Source organism: Pteronotus mesoamericanus, unplaced genomic scaffold (genome assembly GCF_021234165.1).
Source record: "Pteronotus mesoamericanus isolate MK-2021 breed Mesoamerican mustached bat unplaced genomic scaffold, CSHL_Meso_final contig_22, whole genome shotgun sequence".
Lineage (NCBI taxonomy): Eukaryota > Metazoa > Chordata > Mammalia > Chiroptera > Mormoopidae > Pteronotus > Pteronotus mesoamericanus.
Genome location: NW_026555090.1, coordinates 1576778 through 1593722, shown reverse-complemented (window position 1 = coordinate 1593722; position 16945 = coordinate 1576778). Strand labels below are relative to the sequence as shown.

Genomic DNA, 16945 nt, shown 5'->3' with positions numbered 1-16945 from the left:
GAAACGGTCCACCAGGCACCAGGGCACGGGCTGCAGTCCTAGCTGGGAGCATGTTCTCTGCAGGGAGGAAGCAGCGACCGCCCCAGGGGTGACCTTGCTGGGGACATTGACTCTCACAGCGGTTCCTTTGCTTGCCCTAAAGCACGACTGGCCTGGGTACTCGCCGGCCGGGCGGGGAGTGTGAGACTGGCCAGGGCCTCGTCCTGCTCTGAGGACAAGAGGACCTGCTGACAGGCAGATGGCTCCTTCTCCTGGCCTGCGTGGCTCGGTGGGTGGGCCATCGTCCCACAGACTGAAAGGTCACGGGTTTGATTCCCGGCGAGGCACATGCCTGGGTTGCAGGTTTGGTCCCAGCTGGGGTGTGTACAAGAGGCAACCGATCGATATTTCTCTTTCACATCCATGTTTCTCTTCCTCCCTTCCTCTCTAAGATCAATAAGCATGTCCTCGGGTGAGGGTAAAGAAATAACTAACTAAAAAAACACAGGTGGGTGCTCCCCACATGGCTGCTCCACTGCTGCTCACGTTAAGCCCGCATTGCACTCGGGGTCAGCTGCTTTCTTGCATTCCTGGCCTCGTTTTCTGCCTTGTAAAAAGTTGTTGGAAATCACCTCCCTCTGCTAGGCCTAGTTGGTGCTAGGTGCTTACACTGGCTGTTGTGTGCCTGCCACAGCTGGAAATCAAGGGGAGCCCGCATTCCCCAGAGCAGCAGGAGGCTGGGGCACCAGACGGCACGGGGCAAAGGTGCTGCGTTGTGGGGGGATGGCAAGGGGGCGTGCACGCTTGCTTTGTGCCTTTGCACAGCAGTCTCCAAAATACACCCTGTGGACTCTTGAGAGGATAATATTTCTGTAAAGAAAAAAAAAAGCAGTCTTCTTTGCTCAAATACACTTGGTAGTCTGCACAGCCCTGGGTCCCTCCTGGGTGCCACGTGCATGGAGCGCCTCTCCCTGACAGCTCTGGGGAGTCGGCAGAAGATAAGCTCTTCGAACTTTTCATCTCTCAGTTTCCAGCATGTTTGGCCACAGACTTCTCTTCAGAACAATACCTGTCACTGTGTTACCAGATGCTGGTTTTGCACAGAACCCCGTGTGGAAAAGCCAGGCCAGCTGATGTGGGGAATGGTGTATGGGGGCGGGGGGGCAAGTGGCCCTGTCACATGCGCCCACAGGAGAAGTGGCAAGAAGTCAGGGAGTTCTTCCTCCGGGCCAGGCCCTGGGAAGGGTTCAAAGACACACCCACCCTGCCTGCCCAGGAGCCTCAGGTCGGGCGCCCTGGGGCGGCCGGCCCAGCTCCCGCAAGGAGAGCCACAGCCGCCAGCCGGTCACGCAGGGGCCCTCACTCTTGTTTGTAGAAGCGGGTCACGGCTGCTCTCCTCCTAGGCCAGGAGAGCAGCCGTCCCCCCAGGGTCCGAATGCGTGGAAGCAGCTTCGGGAGCTGTGGGACGTGAAGTCTGCTTGGAATGGATGAGGTAAGAACCGGTTACGAAAAACTGACATTCGTAAAATACAAATGAAAGGAATCCGGTTTAAAGAAATGACTTTAAAATACAAGCTTCAAGTTGTTCCTGGACTCCCAGTGGGCTGGAATGGTGGCTACCTCAGTGCGCCTTTAAAATAGTTCTTACAGTTAGAACGTTCAAGGTTCTCCTGCCATTTCTGCAGGTTGAAAGTGCCACGGTAGAGGCAGGAGTGCGCCCAAGGGACCCCTGAGGAGCACAGCCCCTCCTGGCTCTGGAGCCGCCCCGCCCTGTCTGTGGGCCTGGGACTGTGTAGACACATTTCTTTTAAAGCAACTTCTTGGGCGGGGACGGGGTGGGGCAGAGTGTGGAGTGCGTCTCTTGAGAAGGGCCTAGCTGGTGCCCCTCCCAGGCCCTCTGAGATGCTGGTGGCTGAGGATTTGTTGCCCCTGCCCCCACCCATCCTGGGCACCTGCTAACGTTGCGGCCCCCACCACAGAGAAAGATGCAGGATCCCGCCCCAGCCCGTCCCTGCTCTGCCAGAGGAGCAGTGCCCTGCGCTGCCAGCCCCCCTTCCAAGCAGAGCCTTCAGGTCCCAGCCGGGGCCTTGTCCTGGGACCTGCTAACCCCGCGCCACACCCGCTGTCAGCAGACTCCCTGGGGCCTCACAAGCCCACTGGCCTGGCCCTCAGCACTGGCCTGCCTTGCAGCTGGACACCCGTCGGGCTGTTCCCCGCAGCAGGGTGCCGTCTGGCCTCCTGCTGCCCCCTAGATGCGGCGGTGGGGCACTGCAGCACCAGACTGGCTCTGGGCCCAGGCCCACGGGGGGCTGCAGCAGCCTCGCTGCCCTCTGACCTCCGCGGGCAGCCGTGCCCCGGCGCCGGGCTCTCCCTGAGCGTGTGGGCTCTGCTGCTCCTTCCACAGGGCTGGGGGGCTTTGAAACGCAGCCTTGGCCCCGAGCACGGCACGGGCCGGTCCCAGCCTCGCGGCTGGAGGGCTCTCGGAGGCCTCGTCGGCGTGTGTCTACCGTGACGTGCTCACTGGCAATCGTGCACGAGAAGCCAGGCCCTTTCTGGCCAAAGGCCCTGTTCCCCCACCTGAACATCCCTTCCTCACGCAGGCTCAGCAGGCACTTGGTGAAAGGCTTTGAGTCAAACTGTCTGTATTCAAACCACGGCTCTACTGCTTAGACGCTGTGTTGTCGACGGGTTATTCTCGCCTCTGTGCCTCAGTTTCCTCATATGTAAAAGGGAGTCATAATGGTTCTGATATTGCTGTGTTGATGTGGAGATTAAAAGCACAGGTATGTGTCCAGTGCTGCTCAGCTGGCTGGACCGCAGGAGGCTTCTGGACCCGTCAGTTATTTGTGTTGCTGCTGCATTTTACAGTGAGGGCGTGCTGTTCTCCCGGAGAACAGTGTGCCGCGCTCTGTGGCTTAACTCTGAGGAGACAGACACAGCGGTGCAGGGTCCTGGCAACGTCTCCAGCTGCGACTGCACACCTTCCCGAGAGGCCGGAAGCTCACCTGGGCCTGTGGGGGAAAGGCGTCCACTGGCTCCCGCTGGCTGCCCACTAATGAGCCTTAGAAGGGTGGCCCTTGGCACCAACCCTGCGAGGGAGCCTAAGGAGCACCTTCGATCAGAGGCAGAGCCCCACTACAGTGGTGCCGGGAACGCGGGCGGACCCAGGACACCCACGGCGGTCCGCAGCAGGGCCAGCGCCGGCCCTGCGTCCACGGCCTGGGCTCTGCCTCGCTCGGCCTGGCCTCAGTCGACTCTGGCCCTCACAGGTGTCACCCTGGGCAGTTTATTACCAAACTCCAGCTAGGGGTGCTGGCTGCCCTGAGGTCATGTGGGAGCAGCCGGAGCAGACCTCTGTGCCACCCGCGCACCAGGGCCAGCCGCTGCCTGGTCAGCCGATCAGCGGGCGCTCGGTGTTTCTGGAACCCCAAGAGCAGGTGTGAGATGGTGCCAGGCAGGGCCACCTGCCAGGAGAGGGGGGCGGCCCCTGGAAGCACCAGCCCACCTGCTTGTCTGCCACCGACCTTCGAGCCGTCCTTTCTGTGTCCAGTCATTAGCGAGGGAGCAGGTTTCAGCCCTGTACCTGCTGGATGCCACAGCCCCGGCAGCCTCGCAGCGAGGAAACTCCGCCCACATCTTGTTTGTCCACCTGGGGGCTCCTGAGCAGCCCTCAGGCGCAGCCTCCCTTCAGGCCTGCGGAAGTTGGCTGCTCCCTACGTCTGGACAATAGCAGCATTTCGTGGGTGTTTAGGGAGGGAAGGCTGGGGACTCAGTGGCGCTGCCCCCACGCTGCTGTGCTGGGTGTCTGTCTCGGCCCAGACAGAGACGGCGGGAGTGAGGGCTGCTGGTCTCAGTGTTCGCTGGACTTGGCCTGCACTGCGTAGTGTGGCCCTGGCAGCGCAGTAGCCGCGCTGCAGTCCCCGTGGGGAGGAGGCCGACCTCGCCTTCCCTACAAGCAGCGTGAACAGTCGCAGAAACAAGGTGACGTAAACCAGAGAGCTTGCACCTGGGACGAGGGCTCCCATGATGACAGGCGAGGTCTGTGACGGGCCAGCGTTCTCCAGGAAGCTGCTGAGGGACAGCCTCTCTGAGGAGCTGGCATTTGAGCTGAGTGCTGAATGACAAGGACAAGCCAGACACACGGAAACCCAAGCAAAGAGCGCATCTGCCAGGCAGAACATCATCCGATGGGAGTGAGCCCTGCAGGTCTGAGGGCGGCTCTGCGTGGGGCGGCGGGGGGCGGGGGGGCGCCAGGGAGGCGGTGGCAGGGCAGCAGGTCTGTCTGTGGGGCAGGAAGGAGCACGTCCTCAAAGAGCCACGGGGAGACGCGAGATGCTATGGCTGGGTTTTCAGGGGCTCTCTGGCTCCTGAGCAGAGAGTGGCCTGCAGGGGGCAGCAGGGAGGCCGGTGGCCACGCACAGGCCAGAGGTGGCTGGGTTTGCTGACAGCACAGAGGTGGAGAGAAGGAGAGGCCACGACTGCAGTGAGTGACGGAAGGAAAGCCTCCTGACAAGAAAGTGTCTGGGCCTGAGCCGTCTGTCGTCAGCTGTGGCTCTTCAGAGACGTGACACACACTGCCCAGGGGCCCCAGAGCAGGCGGCCCAAGGGCCAGGGGCCCGGGCTGGCCTGCTGGCCTGTGACCCTTCACCTCTGGGTGGCCCGGTGGGAAGCGGGAGGCCTGCTGAATCGGACACAGAGCTGGGCACGCCTCCCATCCTAGAGGCTCGAGGGTTAAGAAGACCTTTGGGGAAATTTCAGACCTTAGCTTGTATTTGTAACTGCTTCTCCTAGAAAGTGCCAGAAGCTCCACAGAAATGAGCTTTTGGAAACCAACCTGTGTTTAGCTGGTTGAAACTTTTTGAGCTCCTCTGTAATTGAGCCCCACTGCATCCCCTACCAGCTGTTTTGTTTGCCTGTTTCACCTGCCAACTGCCTTGCCAAGGGGCAGATTGTTCCCTTTTGCGGACGAGGAAACTGAGGCCCTGGAGGTTTCCAGGCTTCCTGGAGCCAAGGGGTTGGGCTGGACTCCACCGTGCCCCCACCGCCCGCGACGCCCCTCCGCGCGCCTCACTCACCGCTCGGACCTCGTCGGGCAGGTCCTCGTCCAGCTCGCCCTTGACCGCCTTCTCAAGGGCACTGATGGCGACCTCCAGGAGCTTCTCGTGGTGGTGGTTCTCCAGGTCCCGACACTGCGCCATTGTGCCGGCGGGAGTTAAGCAAAGGCCCGGGCTGCCGCGGGCCGGCCAAGCCCCAGCACTGGGGGCCAGCTATGGCCGCTGGATGAGGGCAGGCTCCTAAGGGCCAGCGCACGGTCATCTCCACAGCCGTCCTGCCTGCGCCCACCCCACGCACGCACCTGGCTATTGTGGGCCACGGGCCCTGGGCCCTCGTGCCTCCATCCCACAGCCTCCTTACTCGACGGTGGGCCAAGCCCCAGGCTCTGCGAGGCCCGTTCTCCCTGCAGCAGCGGGGAGAGCTCTAGCGATGGTGGGCTGGCCCGCCCCAATGCGCTCTGCAGGCTGAGCTGAGGCCCGAGGGCCTTCTGGGGCCGGGACTCTGACTCTGCCTCAGGCTCTTCGCGGGGCTCCCTCCTCTGCCTGCTAGCTCTCCCCACTCCCCACCCACCCCGCCGCCCCGCTGCCCACCCGCGGGCCCTCCTCAGTGGGCCCTCCCTCTGGGAGGCTGTGGGCCCTGGCTCTGTGCCAGCTGCTAGGCACTGCCTGCCTCCACAACTGCTCTTTCCCTGCGGGGCTGGGGGGCGGGGCGGGGGAGGGCGATGTTCCCCGGCAGGACCAGGGACTCTGTCAGCCGTGGAGCACAGCAGTCTGCCCCGCGCACAGCAGGGCTGAGTTCAGGGGTCAGAAGGTTGGTCATCCCCCAAATGTTGGCTACTGATCCAGAAAATTAACCTGCCTGGCTCATTATGGATAATTTATCAGTGTTCTTGACCTGTAGGATACCCTGGTTGTCCCACCCCTGGGTGTGTAGACCTGCAACACTGGGGCAGGTGGGGATTCTAGGGTGCGGTCTCCCCTTGAGTGTTAAGCATTTGAGAACAAACCTTCCAGGACTTCTACTGTGAGCCACGCCTCCTCCCCCCATGCCGCCCCCCCACCCCCACCCAGAAGAGCAGCCCCACAGGGGTTACTGGAACAAAGCTGCTGCTGTTCTTTTTTGGGGGGGGTTGGGACTCCCCCTCACACCGGGAACATTCTTTGAACATTCAGAGTGGTTGCCAAACCTTCACCCTTTGAAAGTGAGCTTTTTTTCTTGCTGGAAAACTAGAGGTTTTCCATTTCTCTAATTTCAAAGGTGGAGATTCCCACTCAATAAGGTCCTGCGATGACTTTAATATCATCTTGGTGGAGGTATGGATCTTTCTGTAAAGCTGTTTCTGGTAAAAAGCAACATGTTCTGCTTTGGCTATCTCTGCCGACATGGCTAGAGCACCAGTGGCCGTGGCAGGGGCTGGCGTGAGGCCCCACGGGCGCCACCGAGGAGGGAGTCCCACTCAGTGGCATCCTGGTGAGCTGGTGACAGAGCTCTCCCCTTCCCTGCCTTTTGTTAAAGCTGCAGGCCCCTCTGCCCTGCTCCCCTGGCAGGCGGGGGTGGGTGGCAGCGATGTGGGCCAGGATGATCCCCTCCGTGGGCCCAGTGGCGCCTCCCCATGGAGGACCCCCAAGAAAAGGATATAGGCTTTGGACATTTTCGATAAAGAGCCCCACCAAGTCGATGATGTTCCTTTCAAACATGTTTATAGTCTCCTAGAAATGTTAAAGAAAACAGTTATCGCGCGTATTTAGACACAGCCTTGACTGGCCTAGCCTCAGAGTAGAAGGCGCTCCTTAGAAGTAGCCAGCACCTCCTCTAGTCACAGACCTTTGAGATCAAGACCAGCCGCCTTGGCCTTCCTGGTAGGTGTCTGTGAACTGACCCTTCTTCTCCCTCCTGATCTCATCCCCCAGCTCCGTCGCCCCCCCGCCCCCCGGCCGTGTCGCCTCACTCCCTACCCCTCGAGTGTTTAATGTGATGCTTTCTCCAAGCCTTTGCCTGCTCCCTCTGCCAATAGCCCGGTCCTGGTCTTAACCCCCCTCCAACACTCAGCGCTATCCCCCTTCCTCGGGGCCTCTCGGTGTCACCCTCTTTCACCTCCGGAGAATAAGGGAGGGGGTCAGTAAGAGCCAGACGGCCTGGGCCAGTGTCCCAGCCCCACCACCGTGTGCAGCTCTCGGGAGTCTCTCGCTGCCCTGGGCCCCAGCTCCCTCACCTTGCCGCGGGCCTCCTGTGCAGGGCTGTCCCCTGGGGTTGTGGTGAAGCCTAAAGAGGTCACTTCACACACAATGTTCTGCAAGCTGCCTGGCTGTCCCCCCGGACCGTCCGTGCCCCGAGGGAGCCCCAGCATGGCTGCGTCCCGGGGCTCGGCAAGGCAGCCGCGCCTAAGGGGGGCTTGACATTGACTGAGGGAGCAGTGGCAGAAGATGCACGGCGAAGCCGCGACCGTCGGACTGTGTGGGCCCCAGGGTGGGCCACGGCCCCACCTGCCAGACCCTGGGGCCCCCGGGGCACAGGCTGGAGGAGCCTGCGGGGGCCTGGGGACGGTCTGCAAGCCCAGCCGATTGCACATGTTCCTGGCGCGTGTGAGTGCTGTTGTCACGAACAGAAACAGCGTCACTGACAAGCACAACCGCACTCAGGGCCTTTGGGCACTGAGCACAGGTGTGGCAGGAACCCCAGCACCACTGCGCTGGGGTTCCAGGGAGTTCCGCAATGCGGGAGACAGCGTCTCCCTGCCTGAGGGGGTGGGAGGCGCTGCCTCAGCTGCCCCGAGGCCTGGCGCTGCTTGCTGCAGGGCTGGAGCCGTCCACGGGGCGGGGGGTGGGGGCTCTGCTGTGCAGTGTAATGGGAAATCTATCCTGTGTCTGCGGGGCCAGCTGATGTGTGAGGACTCAGTCGGGGGCCGTCTCTTGGCGCAGCGGCGGCCGTGTCCAGAGGTCCGATCCATCACAGCCCCTCAGGCCCTGCACTCGCTGCCTTGCAAACCCACCAGTCACTCTGGCCACCAAGAAACTGCCGACAGCAGCACTTTCCGTTCCCACCACCGAGTGCTGAACTGCAGGCTCCTCCATCACCAGTAACCGCGCCCTGAGATGCAGAGAGGCCTTCGTTTCGCCCCTGGGGGGGCCCACCTTGTTTTCTGAGCCTCCGGGCAGCTCCTTGGGTCTAATAAAAATCCTCTCCCTGCTGAGACTCTGGCCTATTCTGGGATTGCTGGGGGGCGGAGGCAGGGGGCGCATTGCCTCCCAAGCCTCACTTGCACTGCATTAAAGGCAAACACAGGACTGATCAGCAGGAAGCCGTTGGCCTGGCGCAGAGCAGCGCTCACCTCCCCACAGAGGAGGGCCCGGGAGGGCTCCCGCTTGAGTGTGGACTAGCAGCTGCATCAGCAGCTTTGTTCAGATGAGCCTGGCGTGCGTGGTGTTCAAGTCTGTGCCCAGGGCCCCAGCCTCACCTCCAGCTGCTCCACCAGCTGCATCTCCAGGGTCAGGAGAGTGTTGAACAGCTCACTGATGTCCTCGCTGCACTCCTTTATCTTCTTCTCCAGGCTGGTCAGTTCTGACTCATCTCGGATGGCACTTAAACTCTGGAAATAAAGCCAGTGCTTTAGGGATGCACCACTGATTGTAATTAGTTAATGACAGGCAACAATTTGGTTTTGCGGGTAAGAGCCTGGGCTCTGGGTTTGGACTGCCCGGGGTGCAGCAGCCAGCCCTGTGAGTCTGCAGGAGCTCACATCCCTCCGCAGGCCTCGGGGCCATCAGATGGGGGTCACCGGCACCAGCCAGCAGGCACGTAGCCCTCCTGAGCTCTGCTCCTTACTGGAGGCGGCCTGGCTGGATGGCAGGAGCAGTGGCTTCAGGGTCGGGGGACCTGAATTTGAATCCCGTCTGAGTCACTTATTAGCAATGTGACCTCAAAGGAGTCCTTTGCGTTCTCTAAGATTCAGTACATGGGGAGAGAACATGCGCTTCACAAAGCCCTGGGGGTGGGGCAGTGGAGGTGGGGCCTTGGCTCACCGCGGGGGCTCCGCTCCGGAGGACCCCCACAGAAGGCCTGCAGCAGGCACGGCAGGGAGAGGCACCGGAAACGCGAGGCAGGCCCGGCCGGATGCAGGCGGCCACACCCGCACAGAGCTCCCACGGGCAGTGGACGCAGCAGTAAACAGAGCTGGCCTGTTCGGAATAGAGGGTGCTCACGGGCTGCAGGGCACCCAGGGGTCCGAGCAAAGCGCCGCACACCGGCCATTCACCAACAAAGGGCCTGGACAGTCGGCCGCTGGCTACAGCGCCAGCTTGTTTTGTTGGTATTTGATACTGGCTGTGAAGGAGGAGCAGTGGGACGCGATTTGGGGCTGTGTGTGCGGACGGCATTTATGACACCTGGAGACAAACCATGTTCAGTCCCCACCTCAAGCCTCGCATGAAAGTAAATTCCTGGCAGGGCAAAAATTTAAATGTAAAAAATAAAGCCATAAAAGTACTAGGAAAAAATGGGGGATTTTAAATAAATAATCTCAAAGTGGAGAAGTCCTTTCTAAGTATTACCAGAAGAAAAGACTGATAAATTCTATCACGTAAAAATTTTTAATATTCTGAATGGTAAAAACACCATAGACAATAAGATAAAAAGCAAACTGGGAAAATGGTTTGCAACTTATTTCATTGACTCAGGGCTAATTCCTCTCTCTATAAAGTGCTCTGACAAATTCATAATTTTATTTTTAAAAAAAGGAGAAGTAGAGATAGAGGAGAGAGAAAACCAAAGAGAAAAATGGGTAAGAGCATATTACAAGAACAGTTCACAAATAAGAAACACAAATGTTTGCAACAGATTTGACACTCCCTCCTACCTATGAGAAAATTAGCACACACTCCAAGTGTAAGACTGTCAGGAACCGAGAGACTTGCCGCCGCGGGCCTGGCAGCTGAGCGGCCAGCGCAGCTGGGCAAGAACTAGTCAAAGAAGCAGCACCCAGTGCCACCTCCAGGACTTCGTCCTCAAGGTCACACTTGTAGCAAGTGATCCACTGCAACACTGTTTGTAAGAGCAAGAGAATGGAGAAAACCCAATCGCCCATCAACAGGAATTGGCTTGATCAATCCTGACTCATCCATGCAACGAGATATTTTACAACTATGAAAAACAGCAAGCAACTCAAGCGTTAGAAGGACCTCTAAGTGGCACAGATATAACAGTGAAGCATAGAACAGTGCACGCCACGCTTTCATCACGCACTCACAGGTGCACACAGGCATGCAATGCTCGCGCACACACAGCTGTGAGCACACTCGAGCATGTGCACAAGTGCACGCACACACGCATGCGTGCGGAGGCGGCTGACTGTGCGCCCCCACCCGTGTCTGTCGCTCCCTGCCTGGGCTTAGCACCTGCCCACTGCCCGTCACCACCTAGTCACACGAGCGGCTCCAACCACACAGGGGCCGTCCCGCACGCATCGTGCGCTGTCTGGGCGCCATCTCACGGCCACACCTCAGTCCCGCGGGGCAACTATCTCCATCTCGCCAACGAGAAAAGGGGGGTCCAGCAGGGGTCCCCAGTGAGGATTCCGCCCGAGCAGTCCCCCGTGGGGCCCCAGGAGGGGCGCTCTGAGAGCCCCTGTCTAGTGAGGGGGCGGTGGGAGAGGGCAGGACCAGCTCTTGGAGAGGTCCCGTGAAGGCAGTGAACTGGGGTCTTCCTTGGGCCTGCATGGAGTCTGGGGGCTTCCAAGGCAGCGGGCTCAGGTTGGCCGAGCACTGGAGGCCCCGGGGGCGCTGAGGGACCCCAGCACTAGGCACACCCTGGCCGGCACCGGTGTGATGGCAGGGCCCCAGGGAGGCTGCCTGGCCCTCCACAAGAGGCCACGGCTCCGGGCCCTCGGGGAGGAGCCCCAGGCTGGCTGCGGGTCCCAAGCAACCGTGAGGACGCTGCTATGCAGACCACGCCTATGGCGGGCGGAGCCCTCATGAGCCTCCAGTGCAGCAGGAGGGCAGCACGGGTGGGCGGGCACCTGCTCCCCGGCAGCATTTGTGGCTGAGGTGCCGCCCCCCCCGGGCCTTCAGGGGGAGCCAGCTGGCTGGCATCCAGGGGTCCCAAGTCCAGTGGCTACAGGGACCAGGTAAGGAATGTCGGGGAGGATGGGCTGGACAGTGCCTGGGTGATGGCCGATGGGCCATCCAGGGGGCACAGCCGTTGCTCAGGCCCTGGTGACAACTCCCTCCAGAGAAGCGGGTGACCAGTTTTTCAGTGAGATCTTCCTGTTTTAATGTCAACAGGACATTCACAATTTGTGAAACCCCTTGCAGGCCAAACAAAATACACAGGTGAGCCGAATGTGCGCCTCTGCTGAGGGGTCAGAGCTTCGGCCGAGGGCATGACACCCTCCCCGCCCCTGGGCCCGGCGGTGAGGCTCAGGACACAGGGTGGGAGGACAGGGCGGGGGGTGCGGGGCCGGGAGGCGCACCTCCGTCATCGCCACCCCTCCCATCTGAACTCGCTTCACCGGGGGACTCTGCTCGACAGTGGACAAGCGGCTCCCTGCCAGGGGCGCCTCCAGGGGCTCCCCGCAGCCCCGATGCGGACGGCGGGCGTTCCCATCGCCCTCCTCAGAGCCTCGGAAGGGCTCTGGCTTAGAGCAGGGCGCGAGTCGGTCTTCCCAAGTAATGCTCCCAACAGAAACAACCCCGCCGAGCACGCGTGGGCTTGGCTCGGTGGCCCAGGCCCACGGGTCCCGCATGCCTCAGGGTCCCTCCCTGGGTGAACTGCCTCTTTCCTCCACCACCCCTGGATCGCTCTTCCCTGTCCCGTACGTGCCAGCCTGAGTTCAGGTGCCCTGGAAACCCCCAAGGCTCCAGGCTTCCCTCCAGGTTAGAGCTGGCCTTTCTGGAGGGAAGGGGCCTGGGTCTGCACCCTCAGCCGACAGGCTGTGGCAGAGGAGCTATGGCTGGTGTGGCTGGGGAAGGCGGCGCCTGGGCTCAGCCACTGAGCTGCGTGAGCTCTGGCAAACGTGGACAAATACCAGGGGCCTCAGGGGTCATCAGCGGGACACGGGCTGCTGCCCTCTGGCGGCTCGGCCCACGGCGGGGTGAGGCAGGGGTGGGGGCACAGGGAGCAGGCAGTGGGGGGGGGGCGGGGGGCAGGCCTACCAGCAGGTGCTTCTCCTCAAACTCGGCTATCCTGCGTCTGCCCTGCTCCTGGTTTTCCTGGATGGCCTCCTGCACACACTCATTAAAGGTGTCAAGCTCCACTTTCCGCTTTTCCTGCTGTTTCAGTCCGTACTCGAAAATGTTCAGGCAGATGATGACAAATTTGTCCTTGTAGGTTAGTGGCTGTTAAGGAAGCTGGAGGCTGTTTCGGGTGCTATGCGGTGGTGGCAGCTCCCTGACAGAGCGTGGTGGAGGCTGGGAGTGTAAGGTGTGGCCGGGGCCCCTCCGGCCTCGGCCTGAGGGATTCAGGAATGTTACCTTTGTGCAGGACGACAGGAGGAGGCTACAGAGCAGAGGAGAGACAGCTAAGAGAGGCCCCAGAAGAGACTCCTGGGGATCCGGGAGGGCCAGGGAGGGAGCGGGAGCCCCGGAGCCAGCCTGAGGCAACATGTGCTTTGCCTCTGCTGCATTGTCTAGAGGGCACCTTTGCTGAGGGTCTGCTCTCAGGGGCTGCAGGTGCGCGGAGGGAAACTGTGCAGGTGGGGGACCGCAGGCAGGAAGCGCGGAGGCCAGGCCCCAGGCCCGCCTCTGCTGTCTCCCCTCCGGGCCCTGGGCTCCTCGCCTGACTGTGAGGCCCCAGCAGAACCACTGGACGGGAGGATCTCGAGGTCAGGCAGGCGCTACAGCCTCAGTGCAAGCCCCCCGGCCATGCAGCCGGCAGGTGGCAGAGCCCGGCAGAGCCGGTCTGCCTAAGCCAGAGCCCTGCTCTTCGCCTTCTGCTCAGCCCCACAGCCGACCGTCCCTGCCCGACTCTTCTCAGAATGCTGGGCGTTTACCAGCGAGTTTTTCCCACTCAGAGATGCCGGTTCCCAGACACACTCTGCGGCTGCGGCTCGGTCTCCGCACTCTTGGACCAGGAGCCCCTCACGCCTATCTGTCTCCCTCAGCTTACGGTTTACACCAGCTGGTTGACCACCGCAGTCACGGCCTTGATGACAAGAGCTGGCCATGTCCTGTGGGCTCCGGCCAGCTGGGGAAGAGCTCAAGGTCTGAGGCCCACCAAGTGGGGTTCGACTCTCACCTTTTAACTGTGTGACCTGGGACAAGTCAACCTCTCCAAGGTGAGCTTCCCCAACTATAAGATGCGATTACGCAGCAGCACCCCTCTAGTGCGCAAAGCACGCGGCAGGAACTGAAAGTGGCTACAGAGGGTTAGTGCCACAGACGCACACCTCCGTCCAACTCCACCTCCGACGACCTGACTTGTTCTGCACCAGACCCGGCCCTGCCGACCGCACCCCCGGGGGCCTGCTGCAACCCAGGCATCATTCCCTGTGCAGCTCAGCAGATCCGGCCCCGCCCCGCTCCAAAGTGGAGGTCTGACCTCCCGGGGCCTCAAAGACCGATGGGGAAGCCGAGGCCCAGAGTGGAAGGGGACAAGCTGCAGGCAGGTGGGGCCGCGAGCCAGACCGGGCCGCAGGGGTGCCGCGGCTGGGAAGGATATGCCTCGAGGAGCTCGCCCGCGCCGTGCAGGTAGGCCAGCTTGAGGCCCTCCGTGTCCTCGGCGTACATGCTGTCAAACAGGAAGGAGCCGTTCAGGTGCTCCACGAATGCGGCCTGTGTTGGAAGCAGCCAGAGGTGCGGCTGAACCCAGGCCTGCACGTGGGCCCTGGGGGTGGGGTCGCTCAGCCCTCTAAGGAGGGCAAGGCGGGGAAGGGCATGCTGGGCTCGGGGCCTGGCACCTCTAGGGGCCCAGGGCATAGCGCTGACAGCTGCCCAGGGCTTGGTCTGCTGCGGGGGCGGGAGGGGAGGCAGCTGGGGTGGCGGCTGAGGGGTGGCGGCTGAGGGGTGGCGGCTGAGGGGTGGAGGCTCAGCTGCGAACCCAGCGCCCTGCCAAGTGTTCCTGGCTGCCAGGGGGGCGCTGCCTTGGTGGTTCAGGAAAAGGCCCGCTGCTCTGACAAGCTGTTCCGGCACAACCGCCCCGGCTCTGTGGATGACGCAAGGTGGGTGAGGCCTGGACTAAGGTGGAGCCGCCCCGGGGCAGGCGGTGGGCAGGGCAAGGCCGGGACCGGGCAGCACGCCCGGTGGATGGCGCACAATTTACATGCTTCCTCGGAGCTGGGTTGTGGCTGCGCAGCATCTGTTTTCAGTCCTGGGCAGGTTTCGAGGGCCTGGGCCCTGCTGACCTTTGCCGAACGTGCCCGATGCCCCGCGGCCAGCACTGGGAGCCAGGGCAGGGAGGGCGGGTGTGGGGTCCGCGGGGCGAGGGTACCTTGTGCTGCTCCAGCTCCTCCCGCTGCGCCTGCTCCTCCTCCAGCTGGGCCTGGATCAGGTTCTCCCGTTGCTTCAACTCGTCGATGCTGTACTGGTGTTTAAGCTCCGCCAGCTCTTTCTGATGGGGAACAGGAAGCAACATTGTACCAGAAGACATCAGGTCCCTCAGAGCCTGCAGGTCTCTGCCATCCTATGGTGTCCCAAGCATGGGCAGAGGTGTGGATGGGAACGGCTCACGGCCCTGAGGCAGGTTAGTGAGATCCTTGGAAAATTCCCTGGCAAGTGGACCGGGGAGACTGAGACAAATGGCTGAACAAATGGACGGAACGGCTGAGCAATGAACAGCCAGCGGCTAAGTTCTAAGACTCTACCCTCCCTAACCAAAGGCATCTAAGAGCAGGTGATTTAAACCACCTTAGTCAGGGAGATGGAGAACAAAAAGAGTAATAATAAAAAGATTAGAGCCAAGAGGGAGGTGAAACTTCCCTTAGCTTATTTTAATACATCAAAATACTAAACTATATCAACAACATACTCAGAAATCTAATGACTCTCCTGTCATGATCCTCCCCTGGGACGTCCCCTAGGATCGGTAGCCCCTCCGGACGAAGGTGGCCGGCTCGCACGCTCCTCCGAGCACGCCCGCGCCCTCTTCCTCAGGCGTGTCCTTTGCTTCTCCCATCCCGAGCTCTAGGGGTCCCATGGAGGCTCGCAGTCAGGGGAGCAACAGGCAGCGGCAGCTCATCCCAGGCTCGCCCCCGATCCTGACTCCAGGGGCCCTTCTTTGCCTCAGTGTCCCAAACTCTACTAAACTTGCTCTCACGGTCACCCCGGCAAGGAGGCCGTCCAGTAATGGCTCTTTTCAAGGGTTAGTCTCAGGGAGACTGAGGAAGGACCAGGAGGGGCGGGGAGGGGGCACAGGTAGGCCAAGGACCTGTGCGACAGCCCCAGCGGTGGGGGCCGCAGAAGTGCCTGGGGCCCACCGGCCCCAACAGCCCTCCAAGGCTGTGCTCGGGCTCTCCCGCCGTAAAATGAGCCACCCAGCCACAGGCTTGGCCGCAAGTGTCTCAGCCCTGGGCTCCGTGCCCTGCCGCCTCCTGCCTTCCTCACGTACCCGGCTCACCCCTGTGCCTGCAGGGGGTGCTGGTGGTCCTCAGCCTTGGCCCCCACCCTCCTGGGCTCACTCTCTGAACCCCAGATACGTAGTCTTCAAGCACAAGGTCCTTTGTCCTCTGACAACACTCAGGTCCCTACCTCCAGCCTAGGCCCCACCTGTGAGTGCCAGGCCTAAGCTCCCGGTGGCCACATGTCCCCGGCTCCCTCAAGAGCACTGCCACCTGACCTTGTCCAAGACGCAGCTCTGCCCTCCCGGAGTTCGGCTGAGGCGAGCGCCTCCCAGCCGGCCCTCACCCAAGCGGGGACCTGGGAGCATCCTGGGCCCTGCCCCGCCTGAGACCCAGGCTGTGCCCGGGCCTGTCCCTGCTACCTCCTGACTGTCACCTCATCTGTTGCGAGCGCAGGACAGTAAGATGCCAGGAAAATTCCTTGGCAGAATAGGGAAACTGAGACCGATAGTTGAACACAACAGCGGAGCAATTTACAGCTGATACAGAAGGTCACCTCCCTAGAGACACATCCAGACCTCACTTGTATTTCAGCCCCAGGCCCAGAAAAGCTGCAAAACCAGGTGGGCGACACCAGGACCAGCTGCAATGACTAAAGACCCCCCTGAAAGGACACACCTGGAAGAGCTGATGGATGTTCTCTTGTGATCCTCCCTTGAGATCGCTGCTAAACCCCCCGGCCTTTAAAAACCCTCAGGAGGAAGTACCCGGTGCTCGCTCTCCCTCCCGGGAGCAGCCCGCACCCTCCCCCGCTTCCCCACAGGCATGCAGCTCCTAAAGAGGCTTGCAGCCAGCGGGCAGCGGGCAGCTGCAGCCTGTCCCGGGCTGATCCCCTGAACCTGCCCCTTTTCCCTGGCTTCCCAGTGAGCTCAGGCAGCCCCGCCTGGGCTCTCCTGGTGCTGCTTCTGTCCTAAGCCTTGCCTCTGTTTGACTGTCCCCAGCCACAGTAAACATGCTCTCAAAACCTCCCGGGCTCACGCGGTGAAGCCTCTCCTGTACACAGCCGAGAACCCGCACGCCCGCCCCCAGCAGGCCCCCGGCAGGCCCCCCGCAGGCCCGCTCCAGGCCTGGGCCCCTTTCTGGCAACACCAGGACGCCTGCCTCAACCTCCTAGCTGGCCTCCCCTCTGCACCCTGCCACCGACTAGTCTGCCACCCCTCCCCAACAAGAAACTAAAGCAATCTGTTAAATGCAAGTCTGATCTTACCAGCCCCTTACTCACCCGGTAAGGCTTCCTCTTGGGCACAGGGCAATGACAAGCTCCTGCTCTGGCCTGCAAGGTCCTGCTGCCTGCCCCCCGCCCGGCCTTCTCTCCAGCTCTCCCACCCCCAGCTCCTGGCCTGCTCACAGTGCTGCCTCCTGACCTGG

At 61.5% G+C, this 16945-nt stretch overlaps 1 protein-coding gene across 1 annotated transcript in view; it reads right to left on the bottom strand.

The window, feature by feature from the left end:
- The window catches only part of DRC3 (dynein regulatory complex subunit 3), a 36002-nt gene that overhangs the window by 828 nt on the left and 18229 nt on the right, over window positions 1-16945 (bottom strand). The window contains exons 5-10 of the mRNA XM_054571057.1: window positions 14452-14571; window positions 13684-13796; window positions 12180-12354; window positions 8489-8620; window positions 6673-6743; window positions 5055-5178 (exon numbers count right to left, since the gene is read on the bottom strand). Of these exons, the coding sequence (XP_054427032.1) occupies window positions 5055-5178; window positions 6673-6743; window positions 8489-8620; window positions 12180-12354; window positions 13684-13796; window positions 14452-14571 (735 nt within the window). The remainder of the gene's footprint in view (window positions 1-5054; window positions 5179-6672; window positions 6744-8488; window positions 8621-12179; window positions 12355-13683; window positions 13797-14451; window positions 14572-16945) is intronic.